General features: G+C 43.7%; 1 protein-coding gene across 4 annotated transcripts in view; it reads right to left on the bottom strand.

Moving 5' to 3' along the window:
• smarcc1a (SWI/SNF related BAF chromatin remodeling complex subunit C1a) overlaps window positions 1-16465 on the bottom strand; it is a 221757-nt gene that overhangs the window by 54610 nt on the left and 150682 nt on the right. For all 4 annotated transcript variants that reach the window (XM_072251690.1, XM_072251677.1, XM_072251683.1 and 1 more), the window contains exons 23-24: window positions 7929-8055; window positions 5960-6126 (exon numbers count right to left, since the gene is read on the bottom strand). In XM_072251690.1, coding sequence (XP_072107791.1) covers window positions 5960-6126; window positions 7929-8055 — 294 coding nt within the window. The remainder of the gene's footprint in view (window positions 1-5959; window positions 6127-7928; window positions 8056-16465) is intronic.

Below are 16465 nucleotides of genomic sequence, written 5' to 3'. Positions count from 1 at the left end.
ATTTTATATACCTCTATCAAATCTCCCCTCATTATTCTACGCTCCAGGGAATAAAGTCCTATCCTATTCAACCTTTCTCTGTAACTGAGTTTCTCAAGTCCTGGCAACATCCTTGTAAACCTTCTCTGCACTCTTTCAACCTTATTTATATCCTTCCTGTAATTTGGTGACCAAAACTGAACACAATACTCCAGATTCGGCCTCACCAATGCCTTATTACCTCTGCAACATTACCTCTCAGCTCTTAAAGTCAATCCCACGATTGATGATGGCCAATGTACCGTATGCTTTCTTAACCACAGAGTCAACCTGTGCAGCAACTTTGAGTGTCCTAAGGACACGGACCCCAAGATCCCTCTGATCCGCCACACTGACACGGGTCTTACCATTAATACTATATTCTGCTATGATATTTGACCTACTAAAATGAACCACCTCACACTTATCTGGGTTGAACTCCATCTGCCTCTTCTCAGTCTAGTTTTGCATCCTACCAATGTCCCGCTGTACCCTCTGACAGCCCTCCACACTATCCCCAACACACTCAACCTTTGAGTCAAATTTACTAACCTATCCCTCCACTTCCTCATCTAGGTCACTTATAAAAATCACGTAGAGTAAGGGTCCCAGAACAGATCATGAAGCACACCATTGGTCACCGACCTCCATGCAGAATATGACCCGTCTACAACCACTCTTTGCCTTCTGTGGGCAAGCCAGTTCTGGATCCACAAACCAATGTCCCCTTGGATCCCATGCCTCCTTACTCAATAAGCCTTGCATGGGATACCTTTCAAATGCCTTGCTGAAATCCATATATACTACATCCACTTTTCTATCTGCAATGTTTTTAGTCACATCCTCAAAAAAATTCAATCAGGCTCATAAAGCACAACCTGCCTTTGACGAAGCCATGCTGTGTGTGCGCATTCAGGCTTCTGTACCTCCTACCCGATGGTCACAGCGAGAAAATGGCATGTCCTGGGTGCTGGAGGTCTTTAATAATCGTCACTGCCTTTCTGAGACACCGCTCCCTGAAGATGTCCAGAGTACTTTGTAGGCTAGTATCCAAGATGGAGCTGACTAGATTTACAACCCTCTGCAGCTTCTTTCAGTCCTTTGCAGTAGCCCCCCTATACTAGACAGTGATGCAGCCTGTCAGAATGCTCTCCAAGGTACAACTATAGAAGTTTTTAAGTGTATTTGTTCACATGCCAAATCTCTTCAAACTCCTAATGAAGTATAGCTGCTGTCTTGCCTTCTTTATAACTACATCAATATGTTGGGGCCAGGTTAGATCCTCAGAGATCTTGACACCCAGAAACTTGAAACTGCTCACTCTCTCCACTTCTGATCCCTCTATGAGGATTGGTATTTGTTCCTTCGTCTTACCCTTCCTGAAGACAACAATCAGCTCTTTCGTCTTATTGATATTCAGTGCCAGGTTGTTGCTGTGGCACCACTTCATTGGTTGGCATATCTCACTCCTGCACTCCTTCTCATCCCCACCTGAGATTCTATCAACAATGGTTGTACTGTCAGCAAATTTATAGATGGTATTTAAGTTGTGCCACAGTCATGTATATATAGAGAGTAGAGCAGTGGGCTAAGCACACACCCTTGAAGTGCGCCAGTATTGACTGTCAGCGAAGAGGAGATGTTATCACCAATCCGCACAGATTGCGGTCTTCCAGTTAGGAAGTCAAGGATCCAATTGCAAAGGGAGGTACAGAGGCCCAGGTCTATAATTTCCAGGAAAGGAAATTATAGACCAGTTAGTCTGATTTCAGTGTTTGAGAAGATGTTAAGAGTTAATTGTTAAGGATGAGGTGATGGAGTACTTGGTTACACAGGACAGATAGTAGAAAGTCAGCACGGTTTCCTTCAGTGAAAATCCTGCCTGAAGAACTTGCTGGAATTCTTTGAGGAGATTACAAGTAGGATGCAGTAGATGTTGTATATTTGGACTTTCAGGCCTTTGACAAGGTGCCACGAATGAGGCTGCTTACCAAGAGCCCATGGTATTACAAAAAAGTTACTAACATGGTTATAGCATTGGCTGATTGGTAGGAGGCAATGAGTGGGAATAAAAGAATCCTTTTCTGGTTGGTTGCCAGTGACTAGTGGTGTTCTGCAGGGGCGGGTATTAGGACCACTTTTTATGCTGTGTATAAATGATTTAGATGATGGAATAGATGGTTTTGTTGCCAAGTTTGCAGATGGTACAAAGATTGGTGGAAGGGCAGGTAGTGTTGAGGAAACAGGTAGGACGCAGGAGGACTTAGACAGATTAGGAGAATGGGCAAAAAAGTGGCAAATGAAATACTATGTTGGAAACTGCATGGTGATGTACTTCGGTAGTAGAAATAATTGTGCAAACTATTTTCTAAACTGGGAGAAAATCCAGGAATCGGAGATGCAGAAGGACTTGAGGGTCCTTGCAGGTTGAGTCAGGTAAATGCCATGTTAGCATTCATTTCTAGAGGTCTTGAATACAAGAGCAGGATATAATGCTGTGGCTTTTTATGGCACTGGTGAGGCCTCACCTTGATTACAGTGAACAGTTTTGGGCCCTCATCTTAGAAAAGATGTGCTGGCATTGGAGAGGGTCCAGAGGAGATTCACAAGGATGATTCCAGGAATGAAAGGGTTATTATACAAGGAACGTTTGATCACTCTGGGTCTATTCTCGCTGGAATACAGAAGGATGAAGGGGGGATCTCATTGAAAGGCCTAGACAGAGTAGATGTGGAAAGGATGTTTCCCATGGTGGGAGAGTCACGGACAAGAGGGCACAGCCTCAGGATAGAGGGGCCCTCTTTCAAACCAAGGATGCAGAGAAATTTCTTTAACCAAAGGGTGGTGAATTAGTGGAATTTGTTGCCACAAGCAGCTGTGGAGGCCAAGTCTTTGGGTACATTTAAGACAGAGATTGATAGGTTCTTGATTGCACATGACATCAAAGATTATAGGGAGAAGGCCGGGTACTGGGGTTGAGGAAGAGATAGAGAAAAAGGGTCAGCCATGATTGAATGGTGGAGCAGACTCGATGGGCCAGATGGCCTAATTCTGTTCCTGTATCTTATGGTCTTATGACCAGTGCCTTATAAAGCCTCAGCATTACATCCTTAAGGGAAAATCTTGCCTGATGAACCTGTTGGAATTCTTTGAGGAGATTACATGTAGGATAGATAAAAGGGATGCAGTCCTAGATTTCCACATAATTCCAACAGATTTGTCCGGCAAATTTTTCTCATCGGGAAACCATGCTGACTTTGTCTTATTTTCTTCTTCTTAAAAACATTGAAGTAGTATGTTTTAACAATGAAGTTTTAGTCAAAATCACCTTCTACAGGATATCTCTGGATGAATTCCCTCTCACCTCTGTTCTGAATGGACACTGCTCTATTCTGAGGATGTGCACTCTGGTTCTAGACTATAGGAAATATCCTCTCCCCATCCACTATCTAGGCCTTTCCATATTCACAAACAAGAGAAGATCTTCAGATTTGTTGTTTTCCACATTCAATAGGTTTCAATGAGGTTCCCCCACCACTCATTCTTCTAAATTCCAGAGAGTACAGGCCCAGGGCCATGAAATGCTTCTCATATATTAACCCTTTCATCCCCAGAATCATTCTCGTGAACCTGCTCTGGAACCTCTCCAATGCCAACACATCTTTTCTTAGATAAGGGGCCCAAAACTGCTCACAATACTCCAAGTGCTGATCATCCTATTTACCAAGGGACATCTCCATAATCCTGACTGCAATTTACATATCACCAGCTGCCAACTATAGTCATGCTGATTCTATCCACATCTTTCCTGTCATACCATGGGCTCTTATTTTGCAAAGGAATCTCATGTGCTGCACCTTGTAAAGCCCTCAGAAAATCCAAGTAAACAACATACACTGACTGCCTGTTATTTTCTTAAAGAATTCCAACAGATTTGTCAAGCAAGCTTTCCCCCAAGGAAACCATGTTGACTTTGGCCTACTTTATCATGTAGCTCTAAGTACCCCTAAACCTCCTTAATAATGGAGTCCAACATTTCCCAACCAGCAAAGTCAGGCTAACTGGCCTATAATTTCCTTTCTTCTGCCTTCATAAGATAGACCATAACATGTCGGAGCAGAATTAAGCCTTTTGGTTCCACACGTCTGCTCCACCTTCCCTTCTTGAAGAGTGGAGTGACATTTGCAACTTTCCACTCCTCCAGAAACATTCTAGAATCTAGTAATTACTAATGCCTCCACAATCTATTCAGCAACCTCTTTCAGAACCCTGGGGTGTAGTCTATCTGGTCCAGGCAACTTATCTACCTTTGGATCTTTCAGCTTCCCAACCACTTTCTCCTTAGTAATAGCAACTACACTCACTTCTGCCACCAGCAAACTCAAATTTTTGGCATATAGCTAATGTTTCAGTTTAAGATGGCGCTGGAGAAGCACAGGAACAACTTGCCAGCAACTTTATTATGCACACTTTCTCGAACACGACCAATGCAATCGACAACCTGCAACTTATCTTTTAATTTGAGCTTTTGAACACAATGTACAAGCTGGTATTTTTACAGTGTGAACTGAAGTCTTGAAGGTGCAGTACGGTTGCAATATGGCATGTACAAGCCCAACTGAAGCGGCAGACACTGGGCTCAAGAGCAGGGCAGCAGCCAATGTCTGGCTGTTGGAGCAAATTCGAAGCAGAAGAACGGATGCAGTGGGGCTCATGCCTGACAGTGAGGAACAAGCCTATGTTTGATTGATTGAGCACCAGGACAAATTGGAAAGGTCAGGTGTGAGCTGAATCGAGGCAGCGGATTCCGGGCCTGAGAGTGTATCAAAGCAGCATGGCCCAGATCTGAGAGCGAGGAACGACACTGCTTGGATGATTTAAGCTCTGAGCCAAACTGCAGGGTGTAGGGTGTAGGGACCAGGGACCGGAGGTAAGGGATAGGCTGGTGTTCAGCTCTCTGCTGGTGAGGTTTACTCATCTCTGCGCTGAACTGAGGCTGTGGCTGTGGCTGTGGCCTGGAACTACAAGACCATTAGACACAAGAGCAGAATTAGACCAATTAGTCCAGCAAGTCTGCTCTGCAAATCAATCATGGCTGATCCTTCTTTTCCCCCTCCTCAGCCCCAATCCCCAGCCTTCTCCCTGTAACCTTTGATGTTGTATCCAATCAAGAACCAAATATACTCTGCCTTAAATAGATCCAACAACCTGGCCTCCACAGTTGTCTGTGGTAATAAATTCCACAAATTCTCCACCCTCTGGCCAAAGATATTTCTCCACATCTGTTTTGAATAGACATCGCTCAATCCTAAGGCTGTGCCCTCCTATCTTAAGACTCCCCTCCATGGGAAACATCTTTTCCACATCTACTCTGTCTAGGCCTTTCAACAGTTGAAAAGTTTCAATAAGACCCCCTCCTCATCCTTCTAAATCCCAGGCTGAAATAACTAGAACAAGGGGGAATAGTTCTAAGGTGCTTGGAAATAGGTATTGAAGGGATGTCAGGGTTAAGTTTTTCCCACACAGAGCGTGGTGGGTATGTGAAATGCAATGCAGGCGGCAGTGATGGAAGTGGATACAATTGGGTTGTTTAACAGCCTCTTAGATAGGTACATGGAGCTCAGAAAAATAGAGGGCTATGTGCTAGGGAAACTCTAGGCAGTCTTTAAATGTAGGTTACATGGTTGTCAAATGTAGGTTACAAGGGTCTGTAATGTGCTGTAGATTTCTATGTTCTATGTGCTGACTAAATTCCATTTCTCATAACCACTTATATTATTGCTTTTTGTGGAATCATACTTTAAGTTTAGTGGCTACTATTCTTGCCCATTTTACATGAAAAGTACCCATATTATATTAACTTCCTTGACCTGCAGATGATTTGCTATTTTAATTCATCTGAGTTATCAATCACTCAAATACCCACTAAATGGGCAGTTACCTTTGCCTTAGTGGCAGCTGAGGCCAGAGCAGCTGCGGCAGCTGTGACGATGTTTCCTTCGCCAATGTGATGCTCTAGCTTCTTCTTCCCAACATCCATTTCTTTATCTTTGCCACTAACATCGATATTCTCCTTGTTTTCTTCTTTATCTTTCTCTTCAGATGGAGCTGACAAGCCAAAAGACCAGAGAAGGAGAAAATTTTAAAAAAGTCCCTGAATAATTGGTTTTGGCTTATGGTATACATTTCTGATTAGCTCTCAAAAATTCTAGTGAAGAAATCCTACATTTAACTTTTGAAGTTTATTTTTAAAAATATGTTTGACAAATTGAATTGAAGTTTTGACAGTTTCTCATACAAGCACACTCAATACAAAGGTTATTAGGCACAGAGTGCAGATGGCAAGTACTGACACTTATTCACTATGTGTCAAAAATAATTTCCAATTCAGACTAACGTGTTTGATTATTCTTCACCCAGTAACCTTTCTCACTTGAAGAATGACTAGCACAGACATATTGCAAAAACTAACAGTGGTCTCAATTTCTACTTATTTTAGTTTAGTAAAAAAATCCTGTCATCTCAGGAAGAAAGAGATTAGCTTTATTTATCGTCCAAACATAGTGAAATGAGTTGTTTGTGTCAATGACCAAGACCATCTGAGATGTGCTGGAGGCAGCCTGAAAGTATTGCCATGCTTCTGACGCCAGCGAAGCATGCCAACAACTTACTGACCCGGACCCATATGTCTTTGGAATGTGGCAAACAGCACAGTAGAAAACTTAAACATATCAAGAGCACGCTAGTGCTCACGTCAAAAAGCAATTTCCAACATGCAAATAGGATGCCGGTCTCCACCAATCCACATTGGCATTCATCCTCAATTTTTAAAAGATTATTATTCATTCAGGAGATGGAGGCTGCACAGACTGAGCTAGTATTTAATTGCATACCTCTAACTGGGTGGCAAGTTATGTTTATGAACTTCTGTAGTGAGGTGAATATTTACAATGCTGTTAGGGAGCGTGAAGCAGGATTCAAAAGAATGTCTATACATTTCTAAGTCAAGGTGCAGTGGGTTTGCAGGGTGGAGGGGTTCCAGTTCTTTCACTGCTTGTCCTTCTAGCTAGCAGAGATTGCCAGACTGGAAAGTGCCGCGTAAAGTCTTAGCGAGATGCTGCTGTACAAGCTGCTGCTACTGCGTTGATGGAGTGAGTGAACAGTTGTGGATACGCTACCTATTAAGCATTCTGCAACGTCCTGTATGGTGTGGAACCTGCACTCATCCAGACAAGTAGAAAGTAGTTCCTCACACTCCTGATTAATTGCCCAGTTTCTTAAATGTTAAGTATACCTTATATAATTGACTTTTCTTCAATAGTTTTTTCTGTACATCTTTATTCATTCATGTAGTTTATCTATTGTTTTTAATGTTACTCCCAAACTTAGGTATGGACATTCCCTGCACTGTGTGTATTACCTCTAAAATCGACCCAATTGTTCCTCAACCAACTCAACATCAAGCAGTTCCTTTCAGATTACCTTCTGAAGTCTTTGCACCATCTGCACAAACTTTGCCTTCCTGAAATTCAAATTAACAGCTTTGGTTTTTACTGATATATTTTCCCCAAAACAAAACTTGAGATCAATTGTTCCTAAAGGCTGGACAACATCCAACTCAAAACTGTATCCAGATTGTTACAGGATATGAAATCTAGGAAAGGCCTCCCTCTTGTTGGCGCAGTAACATACTGGGTCACAAAACAATCATTCAATAACTCATGCACTTACTCCTTTGTGTAGAGATGCTTTAGGCTGCTCTTTCACCTGGAATCCAGTCAAAAACTTTCATCATAAAGCCACCTTTTTCAGTTTCAACAAAATAGTTGTATCTTATACATGACTTGAAATATTTAATCTGGCGTACAGTTCACTGCTCATTTAAAAAACATTTTCTACTGTAACAGTACCTGGTTTAATGTCAGTGCTTGCCATTTCCCCTTCTATGGGTTTATCTAATGCCAACTCTTTAGGAGATGGAACTTCAATCTTCTCTGTACTCTCTGAAACTGGTTCAGTCTCCTCTTTACTTTCCACCTGGTAAAAGACAAGTGTGTCTGTTGAACATTTTCTTTCCTGCACAACAGAATTGTGATATCATTCAAGAACATGAAGAACAAGGACAAGATGCACACAGGATAAAGTCACAAGTTTAGGAAAGGGAATAGGGAGACACTGCTTTTGCACAGATAGCACAGAGATTGTGAAATACATAAAATTAGTAACTAAAAACAAAAAAAGTGGAAGGTAGGGAGTTGGGAATATAAACTTGATGCAGGGTAACATCCATTGCATGGGTGCTACAATTAGTCTGGCTCCTGTGAAATTCCGTTTAGATGCTCAAAAATCAGATGTTATTGCTCAGTCTAACATCTGCATGTGATCTCATTCATGAAGACAGCAACGTTCGTGATTTGTCACAAAAGAACTTCGACTGGAAATGTTAAGTCTGCTTTTCATTCCAATACTCCCTGACATGTTCATTTCCAGCATAGTTTGTTTTTACCTTGCAAGTGAAAAAAATCCTCACCCAAATCCATCCTGGTATATTTTTACATCCTTCATATAGTTGTGACAAATTGGTTATCATACTCCAATTGTGTTTCAGCAATGGATGCTAGAAATTCGGCATAATTGCCAGCTATACACATTTCCTAATGACAAAGAGTCACCATTTGGCTCAAGTTTATGCGTCCTGACACAGCTCAAGTATCTGTCCATTCCCCAGTTTAGACTTAGTGAACAGTAGGGCTTTAATGTCTGCAGTAGAATAGGGACCTGGGAATCCAGATTCATTATTCCACAAAAGTGGCATTAGAGGCAGATAGAGTCATAAAGAACAATTTTGGCACATTAGCCTTCGTAAGTCAGAGTATAGAGTACGGAGTTGGGATGTTATGTTGAAGTTGTACGAAGTGTTGGTAAGGCTGAATTTGGAATATGCGTACAGCTCTGGTCACTTACCCACAGGAAAGATAGCAATATGATTGAAAGAGAGCAGAGAAAATTTACAAAAATGTTGCCAGGGCTTGAGGACTTGAGATACCAGTTATAACTTTATTCATAGAACAGTACAGCACAGTACAGGCCCTTTGGCCCACATTGTTGTTCCGACCCTCAAACCCCGCCTCCCATGTAACCCCCCCCCCACCTTCAATTCCTCCATATACCTGTCTAGTAGTCTCTTAAATTTCACTAGTGCATCTGCCTCCACCGACTCAGGCAGTGTATTCCACGCACCAACCACTCTGAGTAAAAAACCTTCCTCTAATATCCCCCTTGAACTTCCCACCCCTTACCTCAAAGCCATGTCCCCTTGTATTGAGCAGTGGTGCCCTGGGGAAGAGGCGCTGGCTATCCACTCTATCTATTCCTCTTAATACCTTGTATACCTCTATCATGTCTCCTCTCATCCTCCTTCTCTCCAAAGAGTAAAGCCATAGCTCCCTTAATCTCTGATCATAATCCATACTCTCTAAACCAGGCAGCATCCTGGTAAATCTCCTCTGTACCCTTTCCAATGCTTCCACATCCTTCCTATAGTGAGGCAACCAGAACTGGACACAGTACTCCAAGTGTGGCCTGACCAGAGTTTTATAGAGCTGCATCATTACCTCACGACTCTTAAACTCTATCCCTCGACTTATGAAAGCTAACACCCCATAAGCTTTCTTAACTACCCTATCTACCTGTAAGGCAACTTTCAGGGATCTATGGACATGTACCCCCAGATCCCTCTGCTCCTCTACACTACTGAGTATCCTGCCATTTACTTTTCACTCTGCCTTGGAGTTTGTCCTTCCAAAGTGTACCACCTCACACTTCTCCGGGTTGAACTCCATCTGCCACTTCTCAGCCCAGTTCTGCAACCTATCAATGTCTCTCCGCAATCTCCATTCACTGGAGCACAGGAAAATGAGGGTAAAACTTATAGCTTTTAAATTATGAGCGGTACAGACAGGAAGAATGCGTGCATTTTCCTTCAGCTAGGTGTGAGTAAAACTAGAGGCTAAACTCACCCTAAACTAATTTTAGGGTAAAAGGTTAAATATTTAATGATTTTTGGATCATTTGGCTCTCTTCCAGGGACACTGGGGCCTGTACAAAAGGGACAGTTATCACCTGAACTGGAGGGGGACTAATATCCTCGTGGGAAGGTATGATAATGCATCATAGTGGGTTTAAAACTAGAGTTGCAGGGGGATGGGAACCAGACTGCCAGAACAGTTAGTGGAGAGGTTGTAGAGACAGATGGTTAAGACCTCAGACAAAGTTAGGAATCAAAAGGTTAAGCTGCATATATTTCAATGCCAAGAAATGCCATAGGAAAGGTTGATGAGCATAGAGTATGATCAACACCTGGAATTATGTTGTAGCCATTATTGAGACTTGGTTGCAGGAGGGCCAGGATTGGCAGCTCAATATTCTGGGGTTCCATTGTTTTAGACATGACAGAGCAGGAGGAAGTACAGGAGGAGAGGTGGCACTACTGGTCAGGGAAAATGTCATGGCAGTGCTCCACCAGGATAGACCGAAGAACTCGACTAGGGTGGAACTGAGAAATAACAAAAGGTATGAGTACGTTAATGGGGCTATATTACAGACCACCCAATGTTCCTAAAGATATTGAGAGAACTTGTAAAGAGATTGCAGAGTGTTGCAAGAAACAAGGTTGTTATCATAGGTGATTTTAATTTTCCATATTTTGACTGGGAATGCAATATTGTAAAAGGACTGGATGGGATAGAGCTTGTCAAATGTGTTCAGGAAAGTTTCCTTCATCAGTACATAGAAGTCTCAATGAAAGAGCATATGATACTGGATCTGTTATTAGGAAATGAGACAGGACTAGTGACAGAAGTTTGTGTAGGGGAACACTTTGCATCCAGTGACCACAATGCCATTGGTTTCAAAGTAAATATGCAAAAAGATAGGTCTGGTCCGAAAGTTGAGATCTGAATTGGAGATGATATCAGAAATTATCTGGCAAGTGTGGATTTGGGCAGGCTGTTTTCTGGCAAAGGTGTACTTGGGAAGTGGAAGGACTTCAAAAAATGAAATTTTGAGAATACGAAGATCGTATGTGCCTGTCAGAATAAAAGGTAAAGATAAAAAATGTAGGGAACCTTGGTTTTCAAGAGATTTTGAGGCCCTGTTTAAGAGAAAAAAGGAGATACAGAGCAGATATAGGCAAGCAGGAACAAATGAGGTGCTTATGGAATATCAGAAAGGCTAAAAGGTGGTATGAAGTTATTCTAGCAGACAAAGTGAAGGAGAATCCTAAGGCAGGGGTCCCCAACCTTTTTTGCACTGCGGACCGGTTTCATATTGCGAACTGGGGGGGGGGGGGGGGTGGAGGGTAGGGTTGCCAACGGACAAGAGTAGCAGTCAAATACGTTGGGTTTACCCAGAGAAAGACTACAATAACCATGAAGCCTTGCGCGGGCACAAGTGCGCATGCGTGACTTGCACATTCGTGTACGTGCCAATTTTTTTTCTACAAATCACTTTTGCCGATTCTGTTCGGGGGGGGCAGTGTTAATCACGGCTGGAATATAGGTGATAAATGGCTAATACATTCAAATTCGTTTCTAAAAGGGTTTATCTAACGAATTTAATATTAAACACACAGCGCATATTTTCCTCGCATGAATATAGCGATAAGTCAATTATCAGGGGAGCTTGAAGTAAGTGTTGAAAGAACTTCCAGTAGAAGTTGTAGAGGCAGGTTCAATATTATCACTTAAAGAAAAATTGGACAGGTATATGGACAGGAAAGGAATGGAGGGTCATGGGCTGAGTGCAGATCGGTGGGACTAGGTGAGAGTAGCGTTCGGCACGGACTAGAAGGGCAGAAATCACCTGTTTTCGTGCTGTAATTGTTATATGGTGATATGGTTATATAAGTCAATAGCATCATAACATTTTAAGTAACGTTTGGATATTAAACACACAGCATGTATTTTCCCCATATGAACATATAAAATCATTGCAACACACCAGTATCGCTGAATCAGTAGGAGCCCTGGGCTTGTTTCTCTGCAACAAGACGGTGCCATCGAGGGGTGATGGGAGACAGCGATATTCGAAGGGGGTTCCTTATGTCCAGTCTATTCCGCAATTTAGTTTTCGTTGCATTCATTGCAGAGATATGTTGGAAATGGAAGCAACGCTTTCAGTGCTTTCGTGGCTATCTCAGGACATTTAGCCTTGACTTTGATCCAGAATGCGGGCAGAGATGTTATGTCAAACACACTTTTCAGCCCGCTGTCATTTGCAAGTTCGAGGAGTTGATCTCCTTCCCGCGCTGAAGAGGATGATGCGCGGGTAATGACCTCGCGTGCATTCAAACTCAACAGCGGGCATGACAGGGAATGAGGAAAGGTGCAGTTGACTCATATCGCCAAATCATATCGTTTCCTCGCGGCCCAGTAGCGCATGCTTTGCGGCCCGGCACCAGTCCGCGGCCCAGTGGTTGGGGACCGCAGTCCTAAGGGATTCTACAGATATGTTGAGAGCAAAAGGATTGCAAGGGACAAACCTGGTCCAAAACAGATGGAGATCTTAAATGACAACACACAAATTTGCTGGTGAATGCAGCAGGCCAGGCAGCATCTCTAGGAAGAGGTACAGTCGACGTTTTAGGCCAACACCCTTCGTCAGGACTAACCAAAAGAAGAGCTAGTAAGAGATTTGAAAATGGGAGGGGGAGGGGGAAATCTGAAATGATAGGAGAAGACAGGAGGGGGAGGGATGGAGCCAAGAGCTGGACAGGTGATTGGCAAACGGGATATAAGAGGATCATGGGACAGGAGGCCCAGGGAGAAAGAAAAGGGGGAGGGGGGAAAAACCCAGAGGATGGGCAAGGGGTATTGTGAGAGGGACAGAGGGAGAAAAAGGAGAGAGACAAAAAGAATGTGTATATAAATAAATAACGGATGGGGTACGAGAAGGAGGTGGGGCATTAACAGAAGTTAGAGAAATCAATGTTCATGCCATCAGGTTATCATGCTACCCAGACAGAATAAAAGGTGTTGTTCCTCCAACCTGAGTGTGGCTTCATCTTTACAGTAGAGGAGGCCGTGGATAGACATATCAGAATGGGAATGGAACGTGGAATTAAAATGTGCGGCCACTGGGAGATCCGAGATCCGAGATCCTGCTTTCTCTGGCGGACAGAGCGTAGGTGTTCAGCGAAACGGTCTCCCAGCCTGCATCGGGTCAAGCCAATATATAGAAGGCCGCGTTGGGAGCGCTGGACGCAGTATATCACTCCAGCCGACTCACAGGTAAAGTGTCGGCTCACCTGGAAGGACTGTCTGGGGCCCTGAATGGTGGTAAGGGAGGAAGTGTAAGGGCATTGTTCCACTTACAAGGATAAGTGCCAGGAGGGAAATCGGTGGGGAGGGATTGGGGGAACGAATGGACAAGGGAGTCACGTAGGGAGCGATCCCTGCGGAAAGCGGGGCGGGGAGGGAAAGCTGTGCTTAGTGGTGGGTTCCCGTTGAAGGTGGCACAAGTTAGGGAGAATAATATGTTGGACCCCCAAGTTTACCTGGTCCATTTCCAACACCTCCCTCCCCTTTCTAGATCTTTCTGTCTCTGTCTCTGGAGACAGATTATCTACTGATGTCTACTATAAGCCTACTGACTCTCACAGCTATCTGGACTATTCCTCTTCTCACCCTGTCTCTTGCAAAAATGCCATAATGCCATCCCCTTCTTGCAATTCCTCCGTCTCCGCCGCATCTGCTCTCAGGTTGAGGCTTTTCATTCCAGGACGAGGGCGACGTCCTCCTTTTTTAAAGAAAGGGGCTTCCCTTCCTCCACGATCAACCCTGCTCTCAAATGCATCTCCCCCATTTCACGCAAATCTGCTCTCACTCCATCCTCCCACCACCCCACTAGGAATAGGGTTCCCCTTGTCCTCACCTACCACCCCACCAGCCTCCAGGTCCAACATATTATTCTCCGTAACTTCCGCCGCCTCCAACAGGACCCCACCACTAAGCACATCTTTCCCTCCCACCTCCCTCTGCTTTCCACAGGGATCACTCCCTACGCGACTCCCTTGCCCATTCGTCCCCCCCATCCCTCCCGGCACTTATCCTTGTAAGCAGAAGAAGCGCTACACATGCCCTTACACTTCCACCCTTACCACCATTCAGGGCCCCAGACAGTCCTTCCAGGTGAGGCGACACTTCACCTGAGAGTCGGCTGGGGCGATATACTGCATCCGGTGCTCCTGATGTGGCCTTCTATATATTGGCGAGACCCGACGCAGACTGGGAGATCGTTTCGCTGAACACCTACGCTCTGTCCGCCAGAGAAAGCAGGATCTCTCAGTGGCCACACATTTTAATTCCATGTCCCATTCCCATTCTGATATGTCTATCCATGACCTCCTCTACTGTAAAGATGAAGCCACACTCAGGTTGGAGGAACAACACCTTATATTCTGTCTGGGTAGCCTCTAACCTGATGGCATGAACATTGACTTCTCAAACTTCCGCTAATGCCCCACCTCCCTCTCGTACCCCATCCGTTATTTGTTTATATACACACATTCTTTCTCTCTCTCCTTTTTCTCCCTGTCCCTCTCACTATACCCCTTGCCCATCCTCTGTGTTTTCCCCACCTCCCCCTTTTCTTTCTCCCTGGGCCTCCTGTCCCATGATCCTCTTGCATCCCTTTTGCCAATCAACTGTCCAACTCTTGGCTCTATCCCTCCCCCTCCTGTCTTCTCCTATCATTTCAGATCTCCCCCTCCCCCTCCCATGGTCAAATCTCTTACTAACTCTTCCTTCAGTTACTCCTGACAAAGAGTCTCGGCCCGAAACTTCGACTGTACCTCTTCCTACAGATGCTGCCTGGCCTGCTGCATTCACTAGCAACTTTGATGTGTGTTGCTTCAATTTCCAGCATCTGCAGAAGTCCTCGTGTTTGGGAGATCTTAAATGAATTCTTTGCATCCATATTTATGCAGGAGATGGACACTATGGAAGTCTACAGAAGGGTGGCAAAGCAACATCAATTTCACAGATTCCGTACATTTACAAAGGGTTTTGCAACCCTGAGGCAAAGTAAGGTGGATAAATCCCCAGGGTCTGACAAGGTGATCCATCAAGCTCTAGGGGAGGCAAGTGCAGAAATTGCTGGGGCCCTAGCAGAGATATGTAAATCATCCTTAGTGACCGGGGAAGTATCAGAAGATTGGAGGATAGCCAATGGTATTGTGCTGTGAAAAAAGGCTCTAAACATAAAGCAGTAAATTATAGGCCAGTGAGTTTTGGGAAAGTTATTGGAAGGTGTTCTAACAGACTGGATAAACAAGTATTTGAATAGATATAGACTGATTAAGGATAGTCAGCATGTCTTCGTGCATGGTAGGTCACATCTAACCAATCTTTTTTGAGGAGTTAACAGGAAGGTGGATAAAGGCAATCCAGTGGATGTTGTCCACATGGACTTTAGCAAGCCATTTGACAAGGTCCCACATGGGAGGCTGGTCAATAATGTTCCATTCAGGATGAGGCAGTAAATTGGATTAGACATTGGTTTTGAGGGAGAAGCCAGTAAATGGTACTAGAGGGTTGCCTCTCTGACTGGAGGCCTGTGCTGGTGGTATGCCACAGGGACTGGTGCTGGTTCTTTGTTGTCATCGATATCAATGATCTGGATGATAATGTGCTTAACTGGATCAGCAAATTACACCAAGATTGGGGGTGTAGTGAACGGCATGGAAGACTAGCATGGCCTGCAGAGGGATTTCAAGTAGCTGGAAAAATGGCAGATGAAATTTAATGCAGATAACTGCAAGGTTTTGCACTTTGGTAGGTCTTATACAGTGAACGGTAGGGCACAGAGGAGTGCTGTAGAGCAAAGGGATCTAAGAATACAGGTCCATAATTTATTGAAAGGGGAGTCACAGGTAGATCGGATCATAAAGAAAGCTTTTGGCAGATTGGCCTTCATAAATCAATGTATTGATGAAGATGTTATGTTGAAGTTGCAGAAGACTTAAGGCCTAATTTGGAGTATTGTGTGCAGTTTTGGTCACCTACCTACAGGAAAGATATAAAAACAGTCAAAAGAGTATAAATAAATTACAAGGATGTTGCTAGGTCTGGAGGACCTGAATTATGAGGAAAGATTGAATAGGTTAGGACTGTATTCTTTACAGCATATTAGATTGATAGGAGATATGATAGACATGCAAAATTATGATGGTTAAATATAGGATAAACACAAACATTTTCCATTGAGGTACAGTGGGACTACAACCAGAGGTCATGGTTTAAGGGTGAAAGGTGAAAAGCATAAGGGAAATGAGAAGAAACTTCCTCACTCAGAGAATCGTGAGAATATAAAATGAGCTGCCAGCACAAGTGGTGCATGCAAAATCAATTTCAACATTGAAGAGAAGTTTGGATAGATACGGATAGTA

Source organism: Mobula birostris, chromosome 1, assembly GCF_030028105.1.
Source record: "Mobula birostris isolate sMobBir1 chromosome 1, sMobBir1.hap1, whole genome shotgun sequence".
NCBI lineage: Eukaryota > Metazoa > Chordata > Chondrichthyes > Myliobatiformes > Myliobatidae > Mobula > Mobula birostris.
This window is presented reverse-complemented; position numbering and strand designations above follow the sequence as displayed.